At 50.6% G+C, this 26960-nt stretch overlaps 1 protein-coding gene across 6 annotated transcripts in view; it reads right to left on the bottom strand.

Moving 5' to 3' along the window:
- Positions 1-26960, bottom strand: part of TBL1X (transducin beta like 1 X-linked) — a 180226-nt gene that overhangs the window by 1871 nt on the left and 151395 nt on the right. For all 6 annotated transcript variants that reach the window (XM_074324200.2, XM_074324201.2, XM_074324198.2 and 3 more), the window contains 11 exons: positions 23312-23457; positions 20266-20545; positions 18004-18136; positions 17366-17507; positions 16537-16600; positions 16326-16423; positions 13847-13907; positions 9678-9799; positions 6985-7059; positions 6472-6599; positions 1302-1467 (listed from right to left, as the gene is read on the bottom strand). In XM_074324200.2, coding sequence (XP_074180301.1) covers positions 1302-1467; positions 6472-6599; positions 6985-7059; positions 9678-9799; positions 13847-13907; positions 16326-16423; positions 16537-16600; positions 17366-17507; positions 18004-18136; positions 20266-20545; positions 23312-23457 — 1415 coding nt within the window. The remainder of the gene's footprint in view (positions 1-1301; positions 1468-6471; positions 6600-6984; positions 7060-9677; positions 9800-13846; positions 13908-16325; positions 16424-16536; positions 16601-17365; positions 17508-18003; positions 18137-20265; positions 20546-23311; positions 23458-26960) is intronic.

The raw sequence follows: 26960 nt of genomic DNA, 5'->3' as shown, positions 1-26960 counted from the left end.
TCCCACGGGCCATTCCAGCCAATGACTGATGGCCGAAAAGGTATCCCTCTCACTGAGGATCAAAGCAAACTTTAAAATGTCTCAAAGAGATGTGTGATTTCTCAGAAAGGATGGACATGATTTGATGAGTTGTCGACAGCAGGTGCTACCTAACTGATGACGTCAGTTTTCTACGGTGTCATGTTACAAACCCACCCCTCACTCTTTCTAGTAGGTGTTTCATGAAAGAGACTCTTGCACGTTCTTCCCGGGATGTATGTTTTGCGGGTGGCCTACCCAGGGCTGTAAAGCTCAGTATGGCCTCAGGCTGGTCCCAGGCAGGGCCCACTACCGCCTTTCCCTCCCCCAGAGGACGTGGGGCTTGTGAGGCAGTGCCTGGGAAGCCTGGCGTCTCCGTGGACCCCCTGCCTCAGGCCAGTTACCTGGGCTCATCTACCACCTCCCCCTGCCACAAGGGGCCTGGACTTAATGCAAACCCACCACCTGATGTCACCTACGCTAAGGGGATCAGGAAGGGGGATCGGATTAAAAGGGGAGAGAGGAGGCCCTGCAGTCCATCCTGAGGTCACACAAAACAGACAGTTGGCTACCTGCAACACCACCCTTTCTCTCTCCCATTACCAGGAGAACCAAGAGCTGCCCGGGCAACACAGTCCTTACCCTCTACAACTTCCCAGCCAGCCCCACTCTGTGTGCAGAATTGTCTCACCTTCAGGCGTGGCCACTAACACCCACGGTGATGACATTTATTCAAATACTGTCTCTTCAGTTCTGACGTCAGGACAACCCAATATTGACGTACCTCTTGCTACCCAAACATCAAGTATTTTCACTGGAAACGTTAAACTGGCACGACAGCAGCAAACCAACACTCCTTCATTCTCCCCAGTTCGCTCCACAGGGAAGCTACAGGAGTGGGTGTGGAGTGGATGAGGGTAGGGCTGGGCTCGCCCCTTGGCTTGCCCCCTGCAAACCGTGAATGGAAGGACGCCTCTCACCTCAAGCTTAGTACCTGGAGGGCAGCATTGCTTTTCCGAGATGACAGCTTGTGCCCAAGAAAAGGATGAGGCAGTCAGAAGATTTCATGCCAGAAACTCAGAAAAAGGCACAGAAGACCCCCCGCCCATATGGAACACAGGGCAGATGGCACTCGCCTTGGGGTCGCCCTGGGGGGCCGGCTTTGCCTCAAGGTTCCATCTCAGTGACTCATTCCTGAGCACACGTTCCCGTTCTGTGCCTGGGTCCCCACAGATGTGACTATTTGGGCGTTACTTTGGGAAAGGCATCAGGGGATTGATTACCTGGGTATTCCAGATATGCACACACTTGTCAAAGGAGCCACTGGCCAGGTATTTCCCGTCGGGGCTAAAAGCGACGCTATAGACAGGTTCCTGGTGTTTCGTTAGCGTGTGGATGCACACACCTCGCTCCACATCCCACAGTCGAACTGTGGAATCGAACGAAGCACTGGAAAGACAGGAGAGAAAACATCACCATGGAAACACACCGGTTTCTTTGTTTCCTCAAGATGTTCAACAGGCGTCACGTTTTCCTTTCGTAGCTTTTACATTTTAGAGACAATAAATGGGTATGCTTTGTCTCTCCTAAAATGTAAGACATATTGAAAATAAATCCATAGTTATAAAATATATCTTTCCTTCCTCTCTACCCCCCTCACTCCTCTCTCTCTCTGTTATTGGGGAAAAAAAATTGATATGCATATTTATTTGTTTCTGCATTTCCTATAGATACGAATACTTTTATAGAATATTTACTATATTTTCTAAAATGCTCCCATAATTTGAAACACATTTATCACTACTATTTGGAAAAATAGCAAATTGAGTGAACAAAAGTTAATTAAAATGCAATCACATCCAGATATGCACTCATATTCCCGAGCTACAAATTTTAATTATTTTCAAATTTAAGAGAACAGTACAGATTACGGAACTGTTATCTGGCATTCTTTCTCTCAGCAGGGACTCATTAGGTATGTCCCTTTTATACTTGTTGCCTAAAAGGATAATTAATACTTGTAACGAGGTACCACATGATACAAAAACACCTTTCAAGCCACCAAAGATGGATTCTATTATAGCCATTTCAGTGGATTTTTGGACAATTGAAATAAAAGAATTGTGGCCTTCGCACGCTTCTGCTTCAGCCTCTCAGCTCATGTAGGAATTCCTCCCAGTATTTTCTAAGAGATAACCTTGGGTCAAGTATTTTCAGCAACAAGAATCCTTGCCGCTGGCAAGGTCGCCCATCCCACTGCCCTGCTACAAAGATGGAGGGGTCCTCCTATTTACAGGAGAACTGTGCCACCTGTCACTTCTCCCCAAAATCCCCTTCTCTGTAACTACACAGAATAAACTCACTGCTGCTTCCTGGTAATGAGACGTTCCTCCCAAACCCTCTCTTTTTCCAGGCTAAACCAGCATCCATCTTTGCCTGGATCATGGTTTCCACACCCCTAAGTATCTGAGCATTCAGCCTCAGAATCTCTTTAGCTTGTTCTTCTAAATGTTCTTATTAAAACACAGGACCGAAAAATGCTGTGCTCACCTCCTCCTCCAACCACATCAAAATTACAACTAAACTACAGAACCACCATCACTGAACCGCCTGAAGTCCAGCTGAACCGAAGCCCTACAACTAAGGACACACAGAAGAAGCCACCCAGAGACAGGCAGGAGAGGTGGAGACACAGAACAAGATGGTCCTACACTTACGTGTGATGGTTAAAAATCGGGACAGATATCTCAGCTGCAGAGGTCCACCTGGAGGATGGAGGGGTCCCAGGCGCTCCCACCCCAGCCCAGGGTTCCAGTGTTGGGAAGAGAAGTCCCCATAATTTCTAGCTGTGAAAACCAGTGGGGATTGTGGCTGAATGAGCCAGAGGGCGGCTGGAGCCCCAGGTGCTCCTCCTAAAGGGGCCACACTGGACCTACTCACTGATGGACTCACTGCCTCTGAGCTGCAGACCTGGGGCAGCAGCTCGAAAGGCACCAGGAACATACGGGCAGTGACTGAACTGTCTGGCTTTATGACGAGGGCTGGAGGGGGCAGCTTTCTCCCAGACAGAAGTGCTGGCAGAAGACATTATTCCTTTGTTGAGCCCTCCCCTCACCCAGTCTGGCAGACGGGCACTATATCTCAGTCTCCATCAACCTGGCTAACATCTTTTGCCCTGCCTTGGTGATTCCCAGAGACCCCACCCCACTCAACTTTCGGGCCCACCCAAGCTTCTTCCAGTGGCTTTTATGTACAAATGGCCTGTCTTGGCTCATGCTGCAGACTTTCCTAAAATCTGTTAAAGGTTCCCAAATATCAAAGAAGCAGCATCTGGATTCTGCATGTCCCATACCTCTGGCTGAGCAGCCCTAAACCTGGCACTAGCGCCAGTCGGTCTTGGCTTATAGCTTAGCCTCTCCTAGGCACCTCTAAGCCCCGTGGAAGTGGAAGACATGTATAGATTGATTTGTGACTCGTACCAAGTGACCCAGAGCAGGGCCCAGGTAGATAATAAACTTGGTCTGCAGTGGGAAACCCCAGGGCTGGCACACCCAAAGGGTGGCTTCAGACCAAGACAGAGCATCACCCAGCCACCTCCGGAACTACACACCCCAAGGGCACACTGGGCAGGCACCAGAGCCGAACTAAAGTGCATCCTGCTCCACAGGGTCAGCCCCGGCAGCATAGCTCCTCCACTGTAGTCATGGCCAGTTCTCATAACTAATTAGCTTCAGGGTCAATCCCTCCTATTGATGTGCAAACAGCAATCCAGGCTCAACTACAACAGAAGGGCACACACAACGCACACAAGGGACACACCTGGAGCACCGAGCTCTGGTGACCAGGGAGACTGTGCCATTGGGTCCCACAGGGCACCTACTACATAAGGCCACTCTACTAAGACTGGGAGACATAGAAGCCCTACCTAGTACTTAGAAAAAAATACAGGGAGGCAGCCAAAATGGGGAGACAAAGAAATATGTCCCAAATAAAGGAACAGAACAAAGTTCCATAAAAATAACTAAACAAAATGGAGACAAGCAATCTACCAGACGCAGAGTTCTAACCACTGGTTATAAAGATGTTCAATGATCTCAGGGAGAATTTCAACAAAGAGATAGGAAACATAAAAATGGAGACAGAAACCATAAAAAAAGAAGCACTCAGAAATGAAGAACACAGTAACTGAAATAAAGAATACATTAGAAGGAATCAACAGTAGGTCAGATGAAGCAGAGGATCAAATCAGCGATTTAGAAGATAAGGTAGCAGAAAGTACCTAATCAGAACAGCAAAAGAATCTATAAAAAAAAGGGGAGAGTTTAAGGGGCCTCTGGGACAACATCAAGTGTACCAACATTAGCATCATAGAAGCCCTACCTAGTACTTAGAAAAACATACAGGGAGGCAGCCAAAAAGAAAAAGAAAAAGCAAGGACATGAAAACCTACTTGAAAAAATAATGATGGAAAACTTCCTTAACCTGGTGAAGGAAACAGACATACAAGCCCAGAAAGTGCAGAGCCCCAAACAAGATGAACCCAAACAGGCCCACACCAAGACACCACACAGGCCAGAAGAGATTGGCAGGAAATATTCAAAGTGATGAAAACCAAGGACCTACAACCAAGATTACCCGGCAAGGCTGTCATTTAGAATCGAAGGACAGATAAAGAGCTTCCCGGGTAAGAAGAAACTAAAGGAGCTCATTACCACCAAACCACTGTTACAAGAAATATTAAAGGGAAGAAAATAAAAAATATGAAAAAAAAAAAAAGGCAATAACTACATATCTATTAATAACCACTTTAAAAGTAAATGGATTAAATGCTCCAATCAAACGATAGGGTGCCTTAATGGGTAAGAAAACAAAAAACCCTGACATATGCTGCCTGTAAGAGACCCACTTCAGATTGAAAGACACACATAGATGGAAAGTAAAGGAATGGAAAAAGATATTTCCTTAAAATGGTAATGAAAAAAATGAAACAAACTGGAGTAGCAACACTTACACCAGACAAAATAAACTTTAAACAAAGGCTATAACAAGAGACGAATGAGAACCCAGCAATTACACTTCTGGGTATTTATCTGAAAAAACCCCAAACACTAATTCGAAAAGACATTTGCATCCCTATGTTACTGCAACATTATTTATAATAGCCAAGCTATGGAAGCAACCTAAGTGCCCACTGGTAAACAAATTTGGATAAAGAAGATGTGGTACATATATACAATGGAATATTAGCCATAAAAAAGAGTGAAATCTTGCCATTTGTGACAGTGTGGATGGACCTAGAGGGTATTATGCCAAGTGAAATAAATAAGACTGAGAAAGACAAATACCATATGATCTCACTTATATGTGGAATCTAAAAAACCAAAAAAAACCAAACAACTAAACAGGAACAAATTCATAGATGCAGGTTGCCAGATGGGAGGGGGGTTAGGGGGAAAGGTAAAAAATGTGAAGGGATTAAAAAGTACATATTGGCAGGCAGAAAACAGTCATTGGCATGTAAAGCACAGTGTAGAGAATATAGTCAATAATATGGTAATTAAATATGGTATAAGGTGGGGACTAGATTTATTGGGGGATCATCATATACCTTGACTAGACAAGGTATATAAATGTCTAGTCACTATGTTGTACACCTGAAACTAACGTAATATTGAACGTCAACTGGAATTGAAAAAAGTATTTAAAAACAATTATTAAAACATTACTGTGAAAACATAACATAAATAAAAGTAACTGCACAAGCGTCATTCTCCTGAGCATTTGAGACCTCACTTCCTAACGTAGCTCCAGTTTGGCCCAAACAAACTGTTATAAAAATTGAGAAAAAGCACAGAAAAGAAAAATACAGGACGGAGAAAGGAACATTCTATCCTGAATGGGTCCGATGAACGTCGGCACCAGACAGTTCTGCTGACTGCAGCCTAAAGTGAGGTGGTTTTGGGGAGGCCAGCACGGCCACTTATTACCCCTCCTCCCCTGGGAAGAGTCTGACTAACGTAACTGGCCCTTCCATTCCCCCCACTGCTATGCCTTCCAGCGTTCTCTGTATCAGTGGTTCGGCCCGATCTGGCTGAGGCTGGGGACCCCTTCATTGTCACTCAGAATTCTCACCACCTGTAGCTCCTACTTGAACGGAGTAAAGCAAGGCCAAGGTCCCCACTCAACTGTGTTTCCTTTCTCTGTTGTAATAAAACCCCGCACAAAGCAAAGGGTTAGAAGCCTGGACATATAACCAACCGTGCTACCAGCCTCGTGGTTAACAGGTGTCCCTTGACAGCTCTGCCTGGTGCGCCCTTTTAGTCTGGAAGGGAGTCAACAAATTCACAACAGACCTTAGCACCATTCTGTTCCCTTTGGACACGAGGAAGTTTTGCTGGCCGTGTGGCCAGCTCAGCCGCAGGGAGGCTGGGCTGTGGGCCGCTTTCCCGTTACCTTGCTAGCATGATGCTGGAGTTTGGGTTGCTGGTGGCTGGCCCGGTAGGACTCCACTTTATGGTGTATATCTCTTTGCTGTGAGCTTGAAGGTCGTGGACGCACGTATCCTGCTTCATACTCCAGATCTAGAGAACATACGGGGAACAGTGTGAGCAAATGCTGTTTTTCCACCCGGGAATGCTTTTGACATCTGTCATTCCAGGAGCATTCGTTAGGTTTCTGGCCCTGGGGGCAGCTCAGCACCCAGCGGGGTCTGTGGCTGGATGATCCGTGGGTCGGGCAAGATGCTAGCGGTCATCGGTGCTGGAGGCCACAGGGATGGGACGGACTCATAAACAGCACTTCACTGGGTGACAGCGAGTCAGCGAGTTAGCAATGGCAGAAACTATAGGTGCACAAAGGGTGCTCATAACACAACCATCGTCAGCCAGAGCAGCACTGAACGGAAGACCCGCCCTGAGAACACGGCCTGTCTAGGATCAAAGAGCCCATCCCGCCAGGCCACGTCACCTTTAATGTCATGTCATCCGAGCAGGATGCTAGCAGCATTCCGGAAGGGTCCCATTTGATGGCATTGACCTCATTCTGAAAGAGAGCAAAGGGTTTTAAAAAGAAATAAAGGTCTGTGAGTAGCTACCACAACCGTCCAGCAGGGGGCAGGAGCGCGCTGTCATCGCTGCAGAGTCTCTTGGGCACTTAACCCTGTAGATGAAAGCCCGTCATCCCAATGACAAATGTTTCCTTTTTCTTACTCTGCCTTTCTCATTTATATAAAAGCACAGCCATACACCATACAAAACCAGCCACCCTCATCCATATTTCTCTGAGAGAATAATAAAAAAAACCCACCACAACCAGGAAGGTTGCCCCATGAATTTACATATAATAAGCACAGCCCGTAAAACCAATATGACCACAGTTGTTTTAAAACTGACATTGAAAATCACTTTCCTATGCACTTTTAATACAACAGCTACTCTCCCTAAATCCAACATAATTCTCTTTGGCTGCTGAGTAGAGAGGAAGGGAAATAAAGACGTAAGGTGTCTGATGTAGAGGTGGGGACTGACCCAGGCCGAAGACGACGTGACCTAAATGCACACACACACACGCAGACAGGTAACTGCTGTGATTACACACAACAGTAAGAGAAACATAATCCTCCAGGAGGGCAGGGGACTCGAAACCCAGAGTAAATAGCCAGGTCAACAAAATGCTGCAACACAGCAGAGTGGAGAGTTCCAGCAAGTGGGCGTGGAGTGCTGTAGCAGCAGAAGGAAAAGACAGCAGGCGGCCCTCCAGGCTGGGGGGCCGGGTGGTGCCAAGACTCAGTTCTGGAGGCTGAAGAAAAATACACCCCTAGGCCAGGGAGAAGGGAACCACAGGTTACGAAGGAGCCACAGTCTGCAGGTGAGAACGGCATGCAAGGTGTGGTGAGCTGAGAGAAATGGTGGGAGCAGGGTGATGGCTTTGGGGGCTGCTCAGACGGCTTTCCTGCAGGGTCCCCTGTGCCCAGGACAGCCCCCACTCATGGTTGTTGTCCTGGTCTAACAGTGAAGGAATTTCGCACTCACAATTAATCTCCCACTCCCATGTGCTCTGATTTGAATGATCAATTTTATGGTCATGCTAGTGGCGAAGGACACAGTTTGAAGGGTGTGAAGCAGGGGAGTGACAAGGCCACATCTGTGTTCCATGTAGCACCAATGGCAGGTGGCCCAGGAGAAAGGGAGGAAGGAAGTTTGGCGTCCAGGCTACTAGGTCAATCACGGGACAGAGAAGGTTGGATTGGAGGGGTGTGTGTGTGTGTGTGTGTGTGTGTGTGTGTGTGTGTGTGTGTACACATGTGCATGAGAGTGGATCTAGCAGGACAGCAAGAGAACCTGGTGCTGGATGAGAGGTGCTGATATGGGGACAATGGCAGCTTGGGTGGCTCTGACCGTAAGTGCAGAACCCAGGGACAGAACTCTTAGGGCCCGGGAAGGTGACGATGGGCCCCACCCACTGACTGTCCCCAGCCAAACCACCTTCAGTGCCCAGCGTGGCAGAAACTGCTTCCTGAGAGTGGGGCTGGCTCTCGTGCCCTCTGCATCCCAACTCCCAGTTCCCAGAAAGCATCCGGGAACAGCTCACAGGTCCCAGGAAAAAACAGACTCAACTACATTTAGCATGTGTCCTGTGCAGAATGCAGAGCTGCAAATAAGACCCATTTAAAGAGCCACGTGGTGTGTGGGGAGGGAGAGTCTCAGATGAGACAGCGGGAGGTCGCATAGACCAGGATTAGAGGAGAAACATATCATGACGAGAAAAATAGAAGAGAAGGGTCAGTTTATAGCCACAATGAGATGTCAGCGGACAATGGATGCCTATGATCGAAAAGCACCTTGTTTCAGAAGCAGGGACCCATGGGGACAGCAGCTGGGAAAGGTGAGTACCAAGGAAACAAGCAAGCGTTGAGGACAATGGCACTTATGTCGGTTATATTAGTGGAAAGGGGTGTTGTGAGAAAGTGGAAGGTGGGCGCCAGTGCAGGTGAGGTGCTCTAACACAGCAGGGCTTCCAGGAGCGCTGGCCTAGGGGGTTTGGGACACAGGGATCTGCTCCGAAAAGGCCACCAAGAGCCTCATGCGCGTGCTAAGGAATTTATGAGAAGTCGGCTGGCGCCTGCACTTCTTAGATTGAATGCTGACGTTTCCCACCAAACTTAGGAAAACTGGCTAATTTCTCTGATCTTGCTCCAGGGCCATTAATTAGCCTTATTTCTGCAATCTCCAATGTGCTGTGAAACCCATCCATTAAGATGTTCATTTCAGACATAATACCTCTCAGTTCTCAGACTTCCATTTGACTTTTTTTTTGTTTTTAAAGACTACGTTTCCCTTCCTCTGCAGACATTCCCCATCTATTCTCTCATTACAAGCATCCTTTCCTTTATGTCCTCATGCATTTGTATAATAGCTACTTTAATTCTTTCCAGCAAAATCCGACACCTGGCTCATCTGGGTCAGCTTTGTCTCCACTGCCTGCCCATAAGTGGGTTAATTCAACAGCCTCAGATACAACAGCAGCCCAAGCGGCAAAGGGCTGCGGAAGATCTGGTCTGCGGTCACAGTATCTTTTAATCCGAGGCATAAAAGAGACAGCTTTCACCTCCCAGCACACCCTCACGAACTTGAGTCCCCCCCGTCAGAAGTTGCACTTACTGTGTGTCCTTGGAAGGTTTTGACCGGGCGGTCGCAGCCGAGTCTGCAGACGTGAATGCACATGTCTGTGCTACAGGAGGCAAAGGTAGTATTGTTCTGCCAGTCCACATCGAGAGCAGGGGCTGTGGCATGGGGGACAGACGAAGGACATTGCATTTACTAGTCATGCAGGGCTCGACTGACTCTGGACAGTTGAAGGAACCGTCCAGGAGCCTTAGGTAGTAACATGATAAAAAATGGTTCCCAGTGTGAACACAGCCTCTTTCCCTCATAGACCTAAAGCCACCTCCTCCCACATTTGGAGGGATGAGCAGATGCCAGACAGAGTGAGTCAGGGACACTTTCTGGGCTCTGGGTGTGCAGTCTATCCCCCCCAAACCGCCCCAGGCACAGGTGAGAAAGGGGAGGTAGCAGGCACGGCACGTGCTACCTGCTCCTACACCTTCCCACTTCTATGAGTATCACTGACGGTCTGATTTGTTTTACACAGGGAGGAGAGAAAAGGAGAGGAGAAAGATTTCCTATCCTATATTCCAGACATCCCCATGTAACAATCTCCCGCCGATGTAAGGTAACTAGAGTTGACAAGAGCCCCTTGGGGGACACAACTCGGCTGAGGGCTCAGGACTTGTCATCAACACACTCTCTGAGGCCTTCCTCAGGCCCAGGTGGCTCCAAGAGCTGTGTTGAGTTTTGGGGATGGTGATGCCCCCCCCAATCTCACGGGGCTCTCCCCTTTGTCTGGGGCCTCCCCTCCCCATCAGACTACTCAGCATCCTTATTTTCTCACGGCACTTCCTTGCTTCTAGAAGAAACAGCGGGTTAAGTTCCTGCACGCCTCTGGTCACACGTTTTCATCAACTGATCAATACATAAGTGTGTGTCACGTCTCACGTGTGCTTCTTAAAGCCAAGTCAGCAGTGACCTGGGAGGAGAATCCAGCTTACAAGGATATGCTAGTCACCTGTCTGCCCCTTCCCCTTCTCAGCCCTCCTCATGGTGTGTCTTCCATAGGTGGGTAACTGCAGGGATGGGCCCCATCAGCTTCCACGTCCAGCTCCACCCCCACGTGGGAGCTGTGGGTAAGGAGTTGGCTGACAGCCCTGGCTTTTGCAGCATCACAGGGCATCGTTTTGGGGTCACATCCCTCGCAGCGTGTTTCACGAGAGCCCCACGGTGCCTGGCACCCTTCCCTCACATGCCCGGCGGAGTGAAGAAATTCACCACTCAGCTCGGTCAGGATGACGGTCCCGAGAGCCAGAGGGCAGAGCCCACATGAGCCAAATCACGCATTCCCGGGCCAGCCCCTGCCTTCCAGGCGCGCACTTACTGCACTTGGAAATGTGACAGTCTGGCAGCCGGCCCAGCACCTGGCCATAAAAACTAATGTCTGCTGACCCTTGCCACCCAAAGGGGGGGCCCACTCTGATTGGGCCGTGACACCAGAACCCTTGCAGCTCCCCCCACATGCTTTGACCATTCAGTGTGGGTGAGCGACAAGTAACAGGGCAAAGCTATTCTGGGGGGGTCTGTGTGCCCCCCCTGCCCACATGTGGGCAGGGAGGTTCAACAGTCAGTACCGCCCCAGGCACACAAAGGCTGCTTTGTTTTTCCAACTTTGAATTTTGAAATGCTTACAGGAACGTGCCAAGATTACAGCGAGTCCCTGCCGTGTAGCCATCGCCCAGGCCCCCCAATGGTTGTGTGTGTGGACGGCTGTCCCATCTGCGTAACCACCACCGCAGTCAGCAGCCAGACTGTCCCCCCAACACCTCCCTCCTGCCATTTCGTTATCACACCCCAGCCCTCAGCTCTGGCTCCACGGAGCTGTTCTCCATCTCTGCAATTCTGCCATTTCCTGAATGTTACAGAAATGGGACCGTACAGCACATGACCTTTGCTGAAAAAAGACTAGTGTTATGAATAGCTTATCAGCAGTTTGTTCCTTTCCACGGCCGACGGAGACTGAGGGTGCCCCCGACCAGGACTCTGGGGGGGGGGGGGAACCCAACAGGGCAAGGCAATTGGTCATCCCATCAGATAAGGAGTTTTTAAAATGCTGCCGAAAGCTGCTCCTTACAGCTCTCACTACCTGTGTTTCACCGTGAAAAAGAGCCACACTTCCTCTGCCTTAAACAGTCTTAGCACACTGCCTGACACTAAAAAAAAAAAAACCAGCCAGGAACACCTGAAACTTCCTGACCCAGCAATGGTACCTGGGTCTGCCCCGCGGGCAGCAAAACGACAGGTGAGCTGCTCTCTCCTCACAGAAGAAACATGGGGTTGGGGACTCAGGGGTAGGCACGCCTCATGTAATCAGGGTCTGGAACCTTCCCGAGAACAAAAGTAGGGATGCTTTGGCACTTACGCCAAATGCAACAGAAACCCACTGGACTCATTTGCTACCAGTTTGGAGGTGCAGAGCCCAGAGCGCAGGCGTCTGGCATGGAGAGGACAGTCTCTCAAAATTTGTAGATTGGGTTGCCAGGAACTGGGGCACGTGGCAATGGAGAACAACTTCTTCATGGGTAAGGGGTCTCCATGTGGGGTGACAGAATGTTCTGGAAGTAGACAGCGGTGATGGCTGCACACACTGTGAATGTGTGGTATTTACTAGTGGCAAACTGCATGTTACACATATTCTAACACACATATTACGTAGGTTGAGATCCCAAGCTGCCTGCATTTGCAGCTGTGCCTACGTCCTGCTGGGGAAACGCATTCTGTACTGCGTCTAGCCATTTCCACGTCACCAGTGCTGTCATATGAGGGCCACACCACTACCACAATTCACTGGCAGCCCTAACAGATGTATCTGGCGTACCAGGTGGGAAAACAGACGCTGGCGTCTGCACCTCACAGTCGTGGCAAGGCTTCGTGGGGACTTTTCCTCACAGTCTGCTGCCTCTGGACCCATGGCTGCTGCTGGCAGCCCCCACTGGGCACCGAGACGGGCAGTGCTTGGGGTCAGCCCTCCTGTCCAGTTGTCACCAGGCTACCCTGGTGACAACTACCTGCTGCACCCCCGACTACCTATCAGGAAAGACATTCTCATCCCCTTGTAAACACTGTCTCAGGAACATGTGACAGAATAGTAAACATTCACCCCAGATGTTCCTTGACTCCCTTTAAATGGAAGACATTTCCTGTGAAAGGAAGTGGCATGTTGTCCCTTGTGTCCACTTTCAGCTGGTTTCTTCTAACAGCCTATAATTCTGGGGATGCTCGCTCGTTTTTAAGTTAGAAGGCTGCATGCAGCGACACGGCTGAGTTCCACACAGCATGACGTGTCAGGTGGCAATCTGAGAAAGTGAAATCTCGAGACTCTGGGCTGTCCCACGTGGCCGGCCTGGTGTGGGCACAACACATAAAGGGACGTGTATAGGTCCACAGCAGTAGCTACACGTCTGGCAGGAAAGACCTCCCACCGCACGGCTGACCTGTTCTCTGGAGGAAGGCCTGCTGGCAAGGCTGGGGATTTGGGCTTCTAAGGTTCCGAGCATTCCCTTATCGGTTGATAGGAAAGGCTTCTGTGCCTAAACTGTGCACGCCACATGGTTTATGCCAAACCCCGCTTCCCTTCTGGAAGTCTGCAATTTGGGTATGAGCAAGGCAGAGGGTGTTTATGGGACCAGCCCATGGCACTGAGTGTGGAATCAGTTTTCCTGGCACATGGGCTGTCACCGTTCACGTGGGCTGTCACAACTTGTTTCTGGGGCAATCCAGCCTGGCCTGTGCGATTCCACTGAGAGAAGACCTTTGCAAATGCTGGATTTCGCCCCACACACCGTTTTCCTTCGCTGATTTTGCTTGGTGCCCTTTCGCTGTAATAAACTTAGCGGTGAATGCGACTCCTGGGAGTTTTCCCAGCGTACTGCCGACTGAGTGTGCTCTCAGGGACCCTACCCCTGACCCCCCAACACAGCACCCTCGGGAGAGTGGAGAACACATGGCTCCATGGTTGGTTCACTGTTGCGTTTTTAAACTTTGGATGTTGGGGCACCTGTGTCTTGCAAACCTTAACAGCCACGCTGACCACGAAACGGGTTTTATCCCCACCAGCTACACGGCATGGACGCCTTCCTCCACCTCACGGCTACTTCCTGGGACCCTTTATAGGACTTGGACCTCTTACTTGCGAGTCACAAAACGAGAACAAAGAAACTCACCAGAATGAAACGGAAATTGCTGTTTGGCTTCAGCTGTGTGGGCGTCCCAGATTATCGTCGTCTGTACCCCGCAAACAAAGAGAAAAGGTTAGTCACTCTTCTTCTCGACCAGTCTTGTCTGTGAAACTTGGTGGCACAAGGAAAGGCAGTGAGTGAGCCCCTCTCCCGTGTCAAACAGAGACAGGATGGGACCCCCATGCGAGATTTTCCGCCTTCCTAGTGAGCGCGCTAAAAGAAGAATCCAGGTAAAACTAATTCTAACGACGTGTTTCACTCCCCTCAAGGATGGCCGAGATGGGATCGTTTCCACATGGAATCAACATAGAACTGCTAATGAGACACTGGGCGTTGTCTTTCTCGTCTGGGGCTTTTGAGCCCAGCATGTTTTACGTGTCCCAAGCGGACGGCCACATGTCACAAACTCAGCAGCCACACATGCTGGTGGGTCCGCCACTAGACGCAGCCGCCGAAGGTGGTCCCTGGAAAACTACCAGAACTGGTGGGGATTCCCCCTCACCCGCTAGTGGTTGAAAAACCTGTCACGAAGCTCACCTAACTGTCTGTCTGGCACTTTTCCAAATGAAGAGCTGCACAAACGGGCATTTCTGAAAACGCCCTGCACGGTCACTGCAAGAGCCCAGGCTATGAGACAGAGCAGAGGTATCGAGTCACACCGGGTGACTCACTGGGCTAGAATTAAGGGGAAAAGGGATCCGTGCCCCAGAAAATGAAGTAAGTCACGAGTTCTTATGACCCTGTGGATACTGGGAAGACACTTAAAAGTAGTAGCTGGAGGCAGCTGAGTGAATCCCGCTGGCGTTATAGGTCTTAATCAGCTGGGGTTTTCAACTGAGCTGGAACTTGTACACCCCCGTTAATGATAATAAAGCTCTCATCTAAGGAAGACGTGGTTATCAGTTGTGTTGGCTGCAGACATTTTCAGAGGAAATGCTCGGAGCACCTGAGAAACTTGGTTCTGTACGTGTTGGGTCAGCTCGAGACCAATTAACACCTTCTAGTGGTTTGTTTGGAGGAGTCTAACTCTTTTCTTAATATAGCCACTCACAAACAAATCTGGCACTGCGGAGAACAGAGGGTGCCAAAAAACGTACACACACTTTCAGAAAGGACAAAACTGTATTCATCTATACCGGGAACAAAAGATGAATACAAGTCCCGTGTGACCTCCACAATGACAAGAGGTGCTCAAAGTGGTTCCCATCAGCGTCCAGACACTTCTGACGATGGCGAACTCCTGCTTGAGCAATGCTGACCAAAGTGTTAACATCTCTTAAAATGTGCGTACATTTTTGGGCACCCCCGTATACAAAGCCCTGCACAGTCCTGATGCAATGTCATAGATTTCATCACCAATCGTAGCACGTTGTTGACGCTTACATTAAATATACACTGGACAGAAGAAAGCATTAATTTCACAAAAGCTCTTAAGAACCTGATTCGAATTTCGCCAGTTCAGGTTACGCTTCCATTGAAGGTCAACTGCCTCCCGGGGTATTACTTTCAGGCACACTATTACTCTTCCTGTCACGGCTGACTAATAATGGCCCACGGTGCATGAACCAAAGATGAACAGAATTGCAAATGTGCCTTTTCACTGACCATATAGCTCACCAGCTGGTAGATTAAAAAGACATCATCAGGTAATGAATACACACACACCCTATGGGGCAAGAGGGAGGTGAGCAAGGAAAGACCTCTCTAGAATTTTGAAAGGGCCGTCATAACTGGCGATCCGAGATCTGACTTCCGACCCACCTCCACTCCACCAGGGCGTCCCCGGGCAAGTTAGGAAGGCTCTCTGTGAAGTGGGGTCCATCTCACCCGGGCCTGCCTCCCACCTTGGACCATCGAATGGGCCAACACAGGGAGGACAGTGCTCATTAAAGGTGCGTGACTGTTTGCGCAAGTTATTTCAACAACCCAATCAGTAGTATTGACGAGCAGCCACCCCAAGCCAAAGTGCTGTAATATCTGAATCAGGCTGTGTGGCGGCAAACTCGATGCTAGCTCCATGAGAACCTTTACATCTCAGCTTTTTAAATATTAGCTACTAGGCTGCCAAGTCTGAAGGAAGGGCTCATTGGCTTAAAAGATAAGAGAAAGAAGGAACGATTCATTGACCTAGAGGGTTATACTCTGGCATGGGGGCGGGGGTGTCAGCAAATGTTTTTTGCCAAAGGTCAGAGAGCAATCATTTTTGGCTTTAACTGAGCTATATACCGCAAATAAACGGCAGAAGCTTTGTACAAAGGTCTGTAGAGCAGTCTAATCCATCAACAGATGATATGCTATGAATGAACGGGCAGATCAAAACCACAAAACCAGAACTGAACAAGACTTCTTGATTTCTTACAGGATAGCAGAAAGCCTTGCAATTCAAAGAAACCACAATGTGCTCCAGAGATTAAAAATAAACAATCATCTCTAGATCAAAGATGCATTTTAAGTTCATACTCACTTTGTCTACACCTGCACTCAAAATGTAGTTCCCCTTTTTGTTCCATTTCAAGGCAAAAATGGGGCCTTTGTGTTGGCCTAAGGTGCTGGCCAGGTTACCTGTTGTGTGAGAAACAAGCCAACAGTCAACATGTTGAGTTCAAAGTCACCGTCTGTTCACTGCACGACTCCACACCAACCCGCCTCTTCCCCGACCCCAACACGAGACTCACCATCTTCTGTCCATATTCTTGCAAACCCGTCGTAGGAACCTGTAGCCAACAGCGTCCCATCGCTCTGCAGGCCAGAAAGAAACACAGACCAACAAAAACAGTTTAGGAGGGGCAGTTGCAACAAAGCAAAGAGAACCTCTCACCTTACCCAGGGGCTAGAATATTCACGCCAACCATCGGTCGGGTCCCAGCTAAGAGATTCAACAAGCCCACATGACTACTTTTGCTCACGCGGCTCTTAAATGAAAACGTGAGACATCACAACCAAGCAGACGAGGGAGCAAGGAAAGCACACTGCAACCGTGTGCCCTGATGCCATCATTAAAAATGCAAGACGGAAAGTTACGGGGAGACGTTTGGAGACTTCGGTGAGCTTTGAAAAATATGTTTGCATACAGAGAAGAACAGAGTTTGTGATGACATGACATGATGTACAGAAACACTCTTGATGAGTGAGAAAGTCGAAGAACGTATAAAGAGCTCTGTGTGTGTGTGTGTGTGTGTGTGTGTGTCCCATGTAGAAATGCACGTAATGCCTGCCACTGAAATATCAAGGTGGAAAGTCACCATTCCTTGGTTGCACCTCATATGTCTCAGCAGAACAGGCTCCCCCAATAAGACCATCAGGCACATCTTGCAGACGTATATAAACGCTGGAAAGCCATGGCTACGGAACACCCAGCGAGCTGTCTGCCCGACCAGCCTGGTCAGCACTCAGAAATGGACGACCCATGAGGGTAGGACCCACGGGCTCCATCCCGCAGCCCTCGCCGAGGCGGCTGGTGGGTCTGACAGATGGTAAAGCGTCGGGGAGGTGGCAGAGGCTTACATTCCAGTCCAACGAGGTCACATCTTTATTACTGGGGACGTCGTGCCCCCCTTCTCGTATACAGTGCCTCAGCACGAGCTGCGTGGAGCCCCCGTTGCTGCTTTCATTAAGGTTCCATATCCTTGCAGTCGAATCTCCGGATCTGCAGAAGGAAACACAGGTGCCTTCAGCTTTCGGCGCACCCTACTGCCCATCGGGCGAGGTCAGGCATCTTTGGCACGAGGCCTTCCTTCTTCCTTCTCCCATTCACTCTCTGTGTTTTTCTCCTCACCATCTTTGTTGCCCTGAGTAATTTTATTTTATTTTGTTTCCCCTTTATTTTTCCAGGTGCAATCCCTTTTTTTACAAAAAAATTTTAATTTTTAAATTAGAGCTGACGTTCAATATCATATTAGTTTCAGGTGTGTGCAGAGTGATTTTTAAATGTCTGCTGTGGTCCCCACCCCCCTGAGCACATGGCTTGGCATGAAGACTGCTCCACAGTCAGCTTCCCAGAGGGCAGCATGCAGTGCCCCGGCTTCGGTCTGCACACAGGGGCAGATGCGACAGGTCAGAGGGCAGCGCATGCTGCAGGAGGCAGAAGAGCTACCTCTCAGACCCGCCAGGCCCTGGAGCGCCCCCCAGCCTGACACGCTTACCCAGAAGCTAGCAGATCACTGACAGGATTCCAGGCACAAATGAACACCTCAGACTCGTGGCCCCGGAGGACGGTGGCTTTGTTGGGCGGAATCTCAACGTCCCCGTCTATTTCCATTGGTTTCGAGTGATTATCTGTCGTAGGAAACAGGGAAAGACGCAGGGGTGACCAACAGAAGAGGCACTCACCGCCAGGGCATTTTCCATTTTGGAAACACACCGTTGTACGTATGCTCCGTAATCTCATCTGTGACGATTAGAACTAAATCACCGCTTTTGTGGAATTTTGTAAGTATATGACCTTTACTGCGACAGTGTGCAAATCTGACAGAGGAATAAACATGATGATTTATTCTTCATAAACAGGGCCAGGCTAATGTCCAACCACCACCAGAACAAGAGTGGGCAGAGATGATAACAGCCAGGGGGTTCTGGTTCGTGTGCTGGTGACAGAACGAGGCATTTTATCGGGGAGCTTCTCTCTGAGGTGTCACCTCTTTAGCTCTGAAGCTCCCACGGTAGATGCCGTCATTCTTTCAGAATGCCCACTACCTTCCACCCTCTGCCTTCAAACACCCTTGTTTCCTTGGGACTCAGACTCTGGTTTCTTATTAGGGCCACCTTCCTGTCAAACTTTCCAAGCCACGCAGAAGCACCAGGCTTTCTAACCGAAGAAGCCAACCCCAGATGAATCAATCATGGGATCTGGGTTCTGGGTTCCCGGGTAAGCTTGGTGACGGTGACCCCAAATGCCACCCTCCAGAGGACCATCTTGAATGAAAATGGTTATTTTTCTCCTCATAAGGGGCAGAAGAAAAATGATCCTTGACGGTCAGAATGAAACGTAACTTCTGATACCACGGTCTGGCTGAGCCTGCGTTGCAGCCGCCATGGGGCAACGTGTGGGTAGTAGCTTCAGGAAACAAAGGGGACACTGAGCAGCACTGGAGGGTGTGCCAGGCAGGAGGTGGTGCCCCCGAGTACGAACACCAACCCACAGGGACTGATGAAAGGCAGCCTACATATGTCGGGCTGCTGGCGTGCTGTACAGCGCACGCTTCTCTGCGTGGCCACAGTCCATCGGTTTCTTAGGATTTAAAAGCAATCAGTGCAAATTTAAAAGTTTGCAAAATGTCTGTCCTAGCAGCCATTTCTCAAAGTTCACCAAGTACAACGTACTTTCTGTAATAGACTACGAAAACAGTGATCATTATTTTTTTTCCCTACTTAATTTTGAAAACTGACGGGTTATATCCCCGTGAGTGGACAACCAATAAACTACCTGTGCTCCAAGCCACATAGTTTCTTCCTCTCCGTTCCCCGGCCACCACGTCGGACCTTGTGAATATGATTATGCAGCTGCTGGTGGGAAGCATTTTGTTTTACTGGACAGCTGGCCTGTAAGTCAAGCTCCTGTCACTTATCTGCATCACTGCCTACACAGGCCTTCCACTCCGTGCTAGATCTGACTCCCTCGCTGGGGAGCGAGTTGAGGAAGTTGTTGGCCTGTGCCTGGTGTGTAAGGACAGGGCTGCAGCCTCATCTCAGGTGGCAAGCCGGCTGCATGCGAGGACACCATCGGGTCAGGTGTCAAGCAATGTGGTCAACTCAACCCTCAAGGACGGGTGGCGCTGCACGGCTGCTCAGAGGGAAACCACTTTCAAATAAGAAAACCCATGTGCACCGCAGAACACATGTGCACGCACGCACGCGTGCACACTCCCCCACGCGTGCAAGCATGAGCACACTTTGAACTTTGACCTGGAGGCAGTCCCTCTGAATTTATAAGTAACGCATGAACCTACACTCAGGTTCTCTGGGTAAAGATTCCAGCTCTCTGACTTACTTGCCGCGTTCTTTTGGGTGATGACCTAACAGGATCTCACCTCCCGGGGCCTCTCAGTAACCACAAGTGCCTGTTATGCCACAATGTGGCCAGAAACCCTCACCCTGGAAGGCTGGGTGACGGGGACAGGGGCCTCCCGAAACGAAGCACCGTGTGTGACCGTAGTCGTCACACGGTGCTTCTTGCCGTGCGAAATGAGGGCTCCAAGTCGCACGATCTCCTAAAACTAGGAGGTGTGAGTAACGCACGTCACGTCTAAGGAGTCTGATGAAGACCTAGAGCGTGACGTCCTTCTGGCCAAACAGGAAGCAAACGCCAGGGATGCAGAGCAGGCAGACCCAGAATGAAGGAGCCCGGTGGCCTCACATGCAAGAGAGAGGCCACCAGAAGCTCCCAGCTCCCGGCGTGCCGCACTTACTTATTGCATGGGCTCCGTTCTCTTCCCCGTTCACCGTGGCCTCTCCGTTCTTTGGTGGGTTGGGCTGGGAAACAGCGGCTGTCGCCGTGGCAGCCGGGGCAGTTGTCACCGCGGGGGCAGCTGTCGCTGCCGTGGCCGCCGCTGCCGCCGCCACGGCCGTGGCCTGCTGCTGAGCGAGCTTCTCCCGGAAGGCCTGCTGCCGTGTCTGCACCACGTCGGGCATCACAGCGTCGATCAGGGAGAGCGACTCTATGGGGCGGCCATCAAACACGGTGCCATCCTGTGGACAAAACCGAGGGACCGGCATCAGTCCTCGTGGCTCCCGGCACTGGCATCCCGCCCTCCAGGCGAGGCGGCTGCAGGACACACGTGCGGACACAGTGGCACGCGGGGAAGGTGGAGGAAGCCAGCGTCCAGGGTGAGCATCGGCGCCTGACGGGGTGGAGTGGCTGTCCCCGGGGGAGACCCAATATTTGGTAACCACCACACTGAATTGGGGCATAAGGGACCTCTCAACTCTTCCACCTTGTTTCATGCAAAAGGTACTCTCCCTGACGCAGTGGTTTTCAACAGGGGGTGGCCACTGTGCCCCCTCAGGGGACTCTGGCAATGCCTGGGGACATTCTGGTTGTCACAACTGGGACAGCAGACGTTGGTGGCATCACGTGGGTGGAGGCCAGGGACGCTGCTAAACAGCCTTCCGAGCACAGGACGGCCCCCACACCACAAAGAACAACCCAGCCTCCAAGTGCCAGGACAGGCGAGGCTGAGAAACCTGCTCAGAGGCCAGGACATGCGGGATGTCTGCAAATATCCACCTTCTAACGCGGGAGAGCATGTCTTCAGAAACCTTGAACCCAAATGAAAAATTCCTGCACTAACAGGATTTGATGCCTTCTCCATCTGCCCATCTGATTTAATCAAATGCACATTTGATGCCCTTTGAGAAGCCTTCTTGGGCTCAGCGTGTGCATGAAACCTAGCCATCCTGCACCCACAACGGCAGCAATGAGTTCTGATTCTTCTTTTCTAACTTGCTTTGAGTCTCTGCTTCCCATCTACAGTGAAAAAAACCGTCCATACACACTTAGAGATACAGGAGAAACGTTCTCTCCTTAGCGTCCCAAGTATTAGTCACACGAAACTCAGTGCCTGTGGGTTGTCTGCGCTGGGTGTGCAAACACGCTTTTCTATTTGGAATCTGAACTATTTCAGAAAGTAGGAACTGAATGAGTTTCGGAATATAAATGAACCATCACCCCAGCTGACTTCTGGTTACAATACCTGAAATAAGGAAACAATATAAGACAATACGGAACATGGAACAAAGGAGCTGCCACCGCATCAGCCACCCTCATCCCGACTCTGGCCACGGAGTTGACCACCTGGTCAGCACGCTTGCATAGCAGCTTCCTTCAGCATCTATTCACATCCCGAATGGGGGACTACCTTGCAAACCACAGGAAAGGCCCAGAGTAATAAAAACATCTAGTTTAAACTCTAAAGGCACACGTCTCACTTTTGATGACTGAACACCAAGTGACAAATCACAGGGTCTTTTACTGTCCTCTAGATGTATTGGAATTTGAATTGCGAAGGAAGAGAAAGCATGAGGCCTGCGTGACACAAGAAAGAGATGGAAACTGGGCAGCGGGCAGGGAGAACAAGTTGCAGCATCGCAGCATCTGAGAGCTGGCAGGGTCCTGTGAGGTCCCACACGTTGGTTTGGTGGAAAAAGAGACTAGATGGGGCCTCAAAGAACCGGTGGAATATCCCCGGCATCCAATGTCAGAAAAGGAAACACGAAAACGAAACAGGGACGAAATAGGCAGAAAGTCAAGTGTTTGTTTTTACAGACATGAGTTTTTGGAAAATGGTGAAGCAACGCGCACGTGACGGAACGCAAGATACATTATACTTTTGTAATTCTGAAAGCCAAAGAGAAAGTGGAGTTAAACGCGATGAATAAGACAGGCCTGTAAGGAGGAGATCGGTTCCAAGGAAGGAGGAAAGTCTGGAAGGATCTGAGGAGATGGGTCCGAGGGTGGTGTGACCTGTGGAAGGCGTCACTCGAGGATGGCGACCCTTGGACATTTGGAGGTGCAGAGAGCACGCGTGACACCTGACGGTGCTGGCTATGTGGGGTGGGGTGATGACAGGATAAGGGGGAGTCTGGGATAGAAGAAAGTGCCGGGAGCAAGCTGGGAGAAAGAAAGGCAGGAGGAAGAGTGGAAAGTGTGGAGGAAATAACAGGGACACCGAGAAAGGCATGGAGGTCACGGGAAGCCCTGAGGCTCTTCAGTGGAAAACCCCAAAAGCAAAGCACGAGGTGGAAGTGGGAGGGTGAGAGGTGCGGTCTTAAACCAAAAATTTAAAACCACCCATTTGAAATATGGCTGTAAAATTGGACCGCTACTCACTGCGCCCAGTCTAAAAAGAGGGAGGCGATATAAGCAGATCGGCACAATTGAAATGGACAGTGTCCCAGTCTTCCCGCCATCAGCTCTACGGTGAACACAATAATCTGGAAACCATCGCTCGAAACCCTGTTGAACACAACAGCCACCGTCTCTGCTTCCCCGATTGTCTCACTGTGCCTCTGTCGCGGTCACACAGACCTGGAACGGGACTCAGGGTCCCTCTTACACTAAGCCACTCAGAGAAAGCGGAAGGGAGAGCATTTTCTGTGCATGTGCAGGGCGAACGCCCGCCCTGATGGGTAACGCAGCTGAAAGCGTGCCCGTGTGGTTTTCAGGCGTGGGAATGGACTGTGAGCCCTGCGAGGACAGGCCAACAGCCGGTGAGTCTGCACACACGTGGAAAACACGCCTGTGTAAGGGGCACGGGCAGCTTGCTCCCTCTGAGTCCCTCATCCCCTGACCCAGTAAAATACTAACACCAAGTGAGAAAACAAACATCCTCACTCCCTGTCCAAGACCTCAGGGTTCAGCCTGCAGGACGGGACCGGTTTTCTGAGCTCTGCCAGGTAGGTGCCCGGGGGTGGCGGGCATGGGGGCCGGGGCACCGCCCGCCTGGGGGCACTCACCTCGTTGATGCTGATCTCGGCCTCCACATACTGGAGCCCCTTCTGCAGGATGGAAATGAGCGCCGCGGGCGGCACGAGCGTCCCGTTGATGTTTGATTGGCTGATGTGGCTCTCGATCCCGAACGTGAACGCCGAGTGGGAGAAACCTGCAGTGAGAGGGAGAGGGAAGCCACGGGTCGTGAGGCCTGGGCTGCAAAGAGCAAGCCATGACCACCGGGACCTCAAGGGGACCCACTGGTCTCAAACACGCTTCACCAGCTGGAGGACGCCCGGCTTCCAAGGTGCGGGGAGACATGCAGACCCAGGAGATCTATGTTTGCACAGGATGGAAAAACGGTTTTCAGGGGGTAGAGCTGTCTCGGCATTATTAAAAGCAAAACAGGATGGAGTCCGCTGTGGCTAGTGTTTCCAGTACAGAACCCTGACTGCAGGCTTTCTCCTTTCCAGGTCAGAGCTGGAGACTCGCCGTGTCCCCAGCTTAGCAGCACACGGGGCGCCATTCCTCAGCCGAAAAGACGGGTTGGCAAGTGCCGGGTGGATGAACCGCATAGCCAAACAGCCAAGCAAAAGACCGATCGGTGTAGCCTTGAGTTGTTTTATGAAAAACTTGGGAATTCTGCATTGGCTGAGAGCCGCTGGCTGTGCCCCTCCGCCCACACGCCTCACTGATCACCTCCACGGCAAGCTGCTGACAAATGCAACGCTTGGCAATTGAAAGGGCTGCCATTAAGGGGTGGGTGAAGGCACCTGAATGAAAACGTTGGGAGAAAAGGCAGGAAGGCTGGTGATGGCATGTGCAGACAACACCGGTTTCAGTTAAGAAAGGGAGGCAACCTGGCAGGGCAGGAAAGGAGATGCAGATTGCAAGCCATCAGAAATCTGCAATGACCTTCCCCAGGGGAGGGAGGGGGCTCGCTCCCTCTGCAGGGGGTCTAGGCCGTGGCAGGCACAGGTGTTCTCCGCAAGCAGGCAGCCCAGCCCCGTGGGGCTTATTACCACCCAGTGACCCACGGGAGCTTGCAGTCCTTAGGGACAGGCTGAAGGGGGCTCTGGGGACCTGTGTGAGTAGCATGGGCCTGCCGCCATACAGGTGGGGCACGGCTAAGGGCATCCCCACGGTGGCTCTGATCTGTCTCACTGTTTATGTTGCCCATCGCTCGCTCAGGCAAAGGAGAAGGGGACAGGAGAAGGGGACAGGACACAGAACCAGGCTTTGCAATAAATGACACGCTCACCAGAGGGCGCTGTTTCTCCATGAGAAGATTTCTGTGTCGCTGCCCTTCCCTTCCCTCTCTCTCCACTGTCGCCCTCCTCAGTACACCCTGTTCCTTTCCCACTGCCTGACTATAAAGAATACATGAAATACGGAGTTTATTTATTTCATAGAGAATAAGGTAGCTGTGCTAATTTGACAATCCGTTGCCCAGAGCCTTGTCAACTGCTTTGCGGCACGAACAACCTCACTGAGTTTGCACAGGAGACCCCTCCCAGGCTGTGTCGCCACTGGGTCCCCCTCCACCCCGCTCTCTGCGCATATAAGCAAAGGCCCTTCATAATCGGCCTTCCCGCTTCCTTTGGTTTTCTCTCTCCACCCTCATTCCCACTGCCCACTCCTGCCAACACAGAACCACCCAGCCCGTGTTAACCAATGACCACATTCCTGGGTCTCAGCCACACTAGACCGGGTTGTCTCGCCTCCCAGCTTTCATCACTCAGGTTTCCGGCACAGTGTAGACTAGAAAAACCCTGGTCAACGCACGGACCAGGATCGAGTGCTTCCGGGCCAGACCCTCCCATGTCATGGAATCGTCCCTGTGTCCTCCAGGCCACAGTTCTCTCTCTCTCTCTTGCTCTCCCCCCCCCCCCCCAACTCTTTGTGGCTGACGACCCCACTCACTGGCTCCTGCCTTTTCTTCCATTTGAGCCTTGACCGGATGATGGGAACAACACTAGAGGTGATGGTCATTTCTGAGGTTCCCAGTATCTTGAAAAGGTCTGCAGCAGGACACCGTCCATAGCAGTTATGATAAAACACCAACGGCCAGCCCTTACACACTCTCACGCTTGGCCCCGCCCTGCCCAAGGACTGAATTCATTCACGCCTCCCGCTAACCCTCTGCAGGTATTCGCCCCTCAATGCCTTCTCCCCCTCTCACGGATCAGGTTCTGGATTTCGTGCGGGTCACTCACAGGCTGAGTCACTCACTCAGCGCCTACGGCTGGGGCTGAGCTCCAAGCTTAGGCAGTGGGACACCCTTCTTGCCCCCCCCCCCATGAAACACCACCTAGGACATCTCTGCCTCGATCCGAGCACAGCATCAGTGGCTAGCGAAAGCTCCTGACAAGTGAGTCTCAGGGGCTTGACGGGGCCCCCGTAGAAGAGACGTGAAGCTTTTGGTATTGATACGTCTTAGTCTGTCCGGGCTGCTATAACAAAACACCACAGACTGAGTAGTGTAAGTAACACACATTTGTTTCACACAGTTCTGACGGCTGGAAGTCCAAGGTCAAGACTCAGTGCCTGCTGAGGGCCCACTGCCTGACCCGCAGAGGGCCGTCTTATCTGTGTCTCACACAGCAGAAGGGGGTGACAGAGCTCCCTGGGGTCTCCTTTATAAGGGCTCCAAACCTATTCATGAGGTTCCTTTCTCATGACCTAACCCCTCCAAAGACCCCACCTCCAATACCATCCCACTGGGGGTTAGGAGTCAATATATGAAATTTGGGGAGGGACACACACAGACAGTCTACAGCAGTACATTTCACTCATTCCCGCCTTCATCCCCACAAGAAACACCGGGCCACCAAATTGCCACTTAAGGCACAAGAAATAGCATGTTCTGACAGCTGCCTAGAACCAAACCTCAGGACTTTGCACCCATTGTATCAACCTTCACAGCAGCTGGTCACCGTCAGTGCTGTTACTGTTTTACATGAAAGGGGAAAATATGGAGGACACTAGATAATTCGTCCAAAGTTCACACATGGGACGAGGGGCTGAACGAGAATCTCAACTCCAGACAATGTGATTCCAAGATTTCATCCTTTTACTTTACACTCTAAGAGCCACAAGCACAGGAACCAAGGTTGTTAAATTCTCTCGGGAGAGGCCAACGTCATTCCCAGCTGGACCTCCGGCAGCTTCGATGAGCAGCAGCCATGACTGCAGCTCAGGCAACTTGCAAAAAAAAAAAGAAAGAAAATCCAGATGCAAACCCACTTCTAACCCAAGGCTTGACTATGGCCTTGGTTTCTTTCATTATCTGGGTTTCAACACGTTGACTATATGATTCGGTGGATAATGCTCTTCAGCTGTCGATTCTGTTTCTAGAACGTGTCGATGACGATACTCAGTTAAGGTTGTTAAAAGGAAGGGAGCAGTGCAGACAAACTGAGGGCGTGGGAGTCTGAGACATCTGCAAAGAAGAGAGCTGGATGCTGTCTGCTAGAACGAATTCCCTCCACTGAAGCAAAATGATGAATAAGGGGGCTAAAGCTATAAAGGGGGCAGCATGACCTTGAACATCCTTTATTAAGAGTTGGGTCTTCTTTAGGCGACGACAGCAAATCATGACTGGACTTGGGCTTTCTTCATCAACGCCTGCTGGAATGTTCCACCTGACTTGGAACGAGGCCTCCCATTTGTTTA

Source organism: Rhinolophus sinicus, chromosome 18 (genome assembly GCF_057876585.1).
Source record: "Rhinolophus sinicus isolate RSI-liver-muscle chromosome 18, RSI-T2T, whole genome shotgun sequence".
NCBI classification, from domain to species: Eukaryota; Metazoa; Chordata; class Mammalia; order Chiroptera; family Rhinolophidae; genus Rhinolophus; species Rhinolophus sinicus.
Note: the sequence above shows the minus strand (reverse complement) of the source record. Positions and strands in the feature narration are given on the sequence as shown.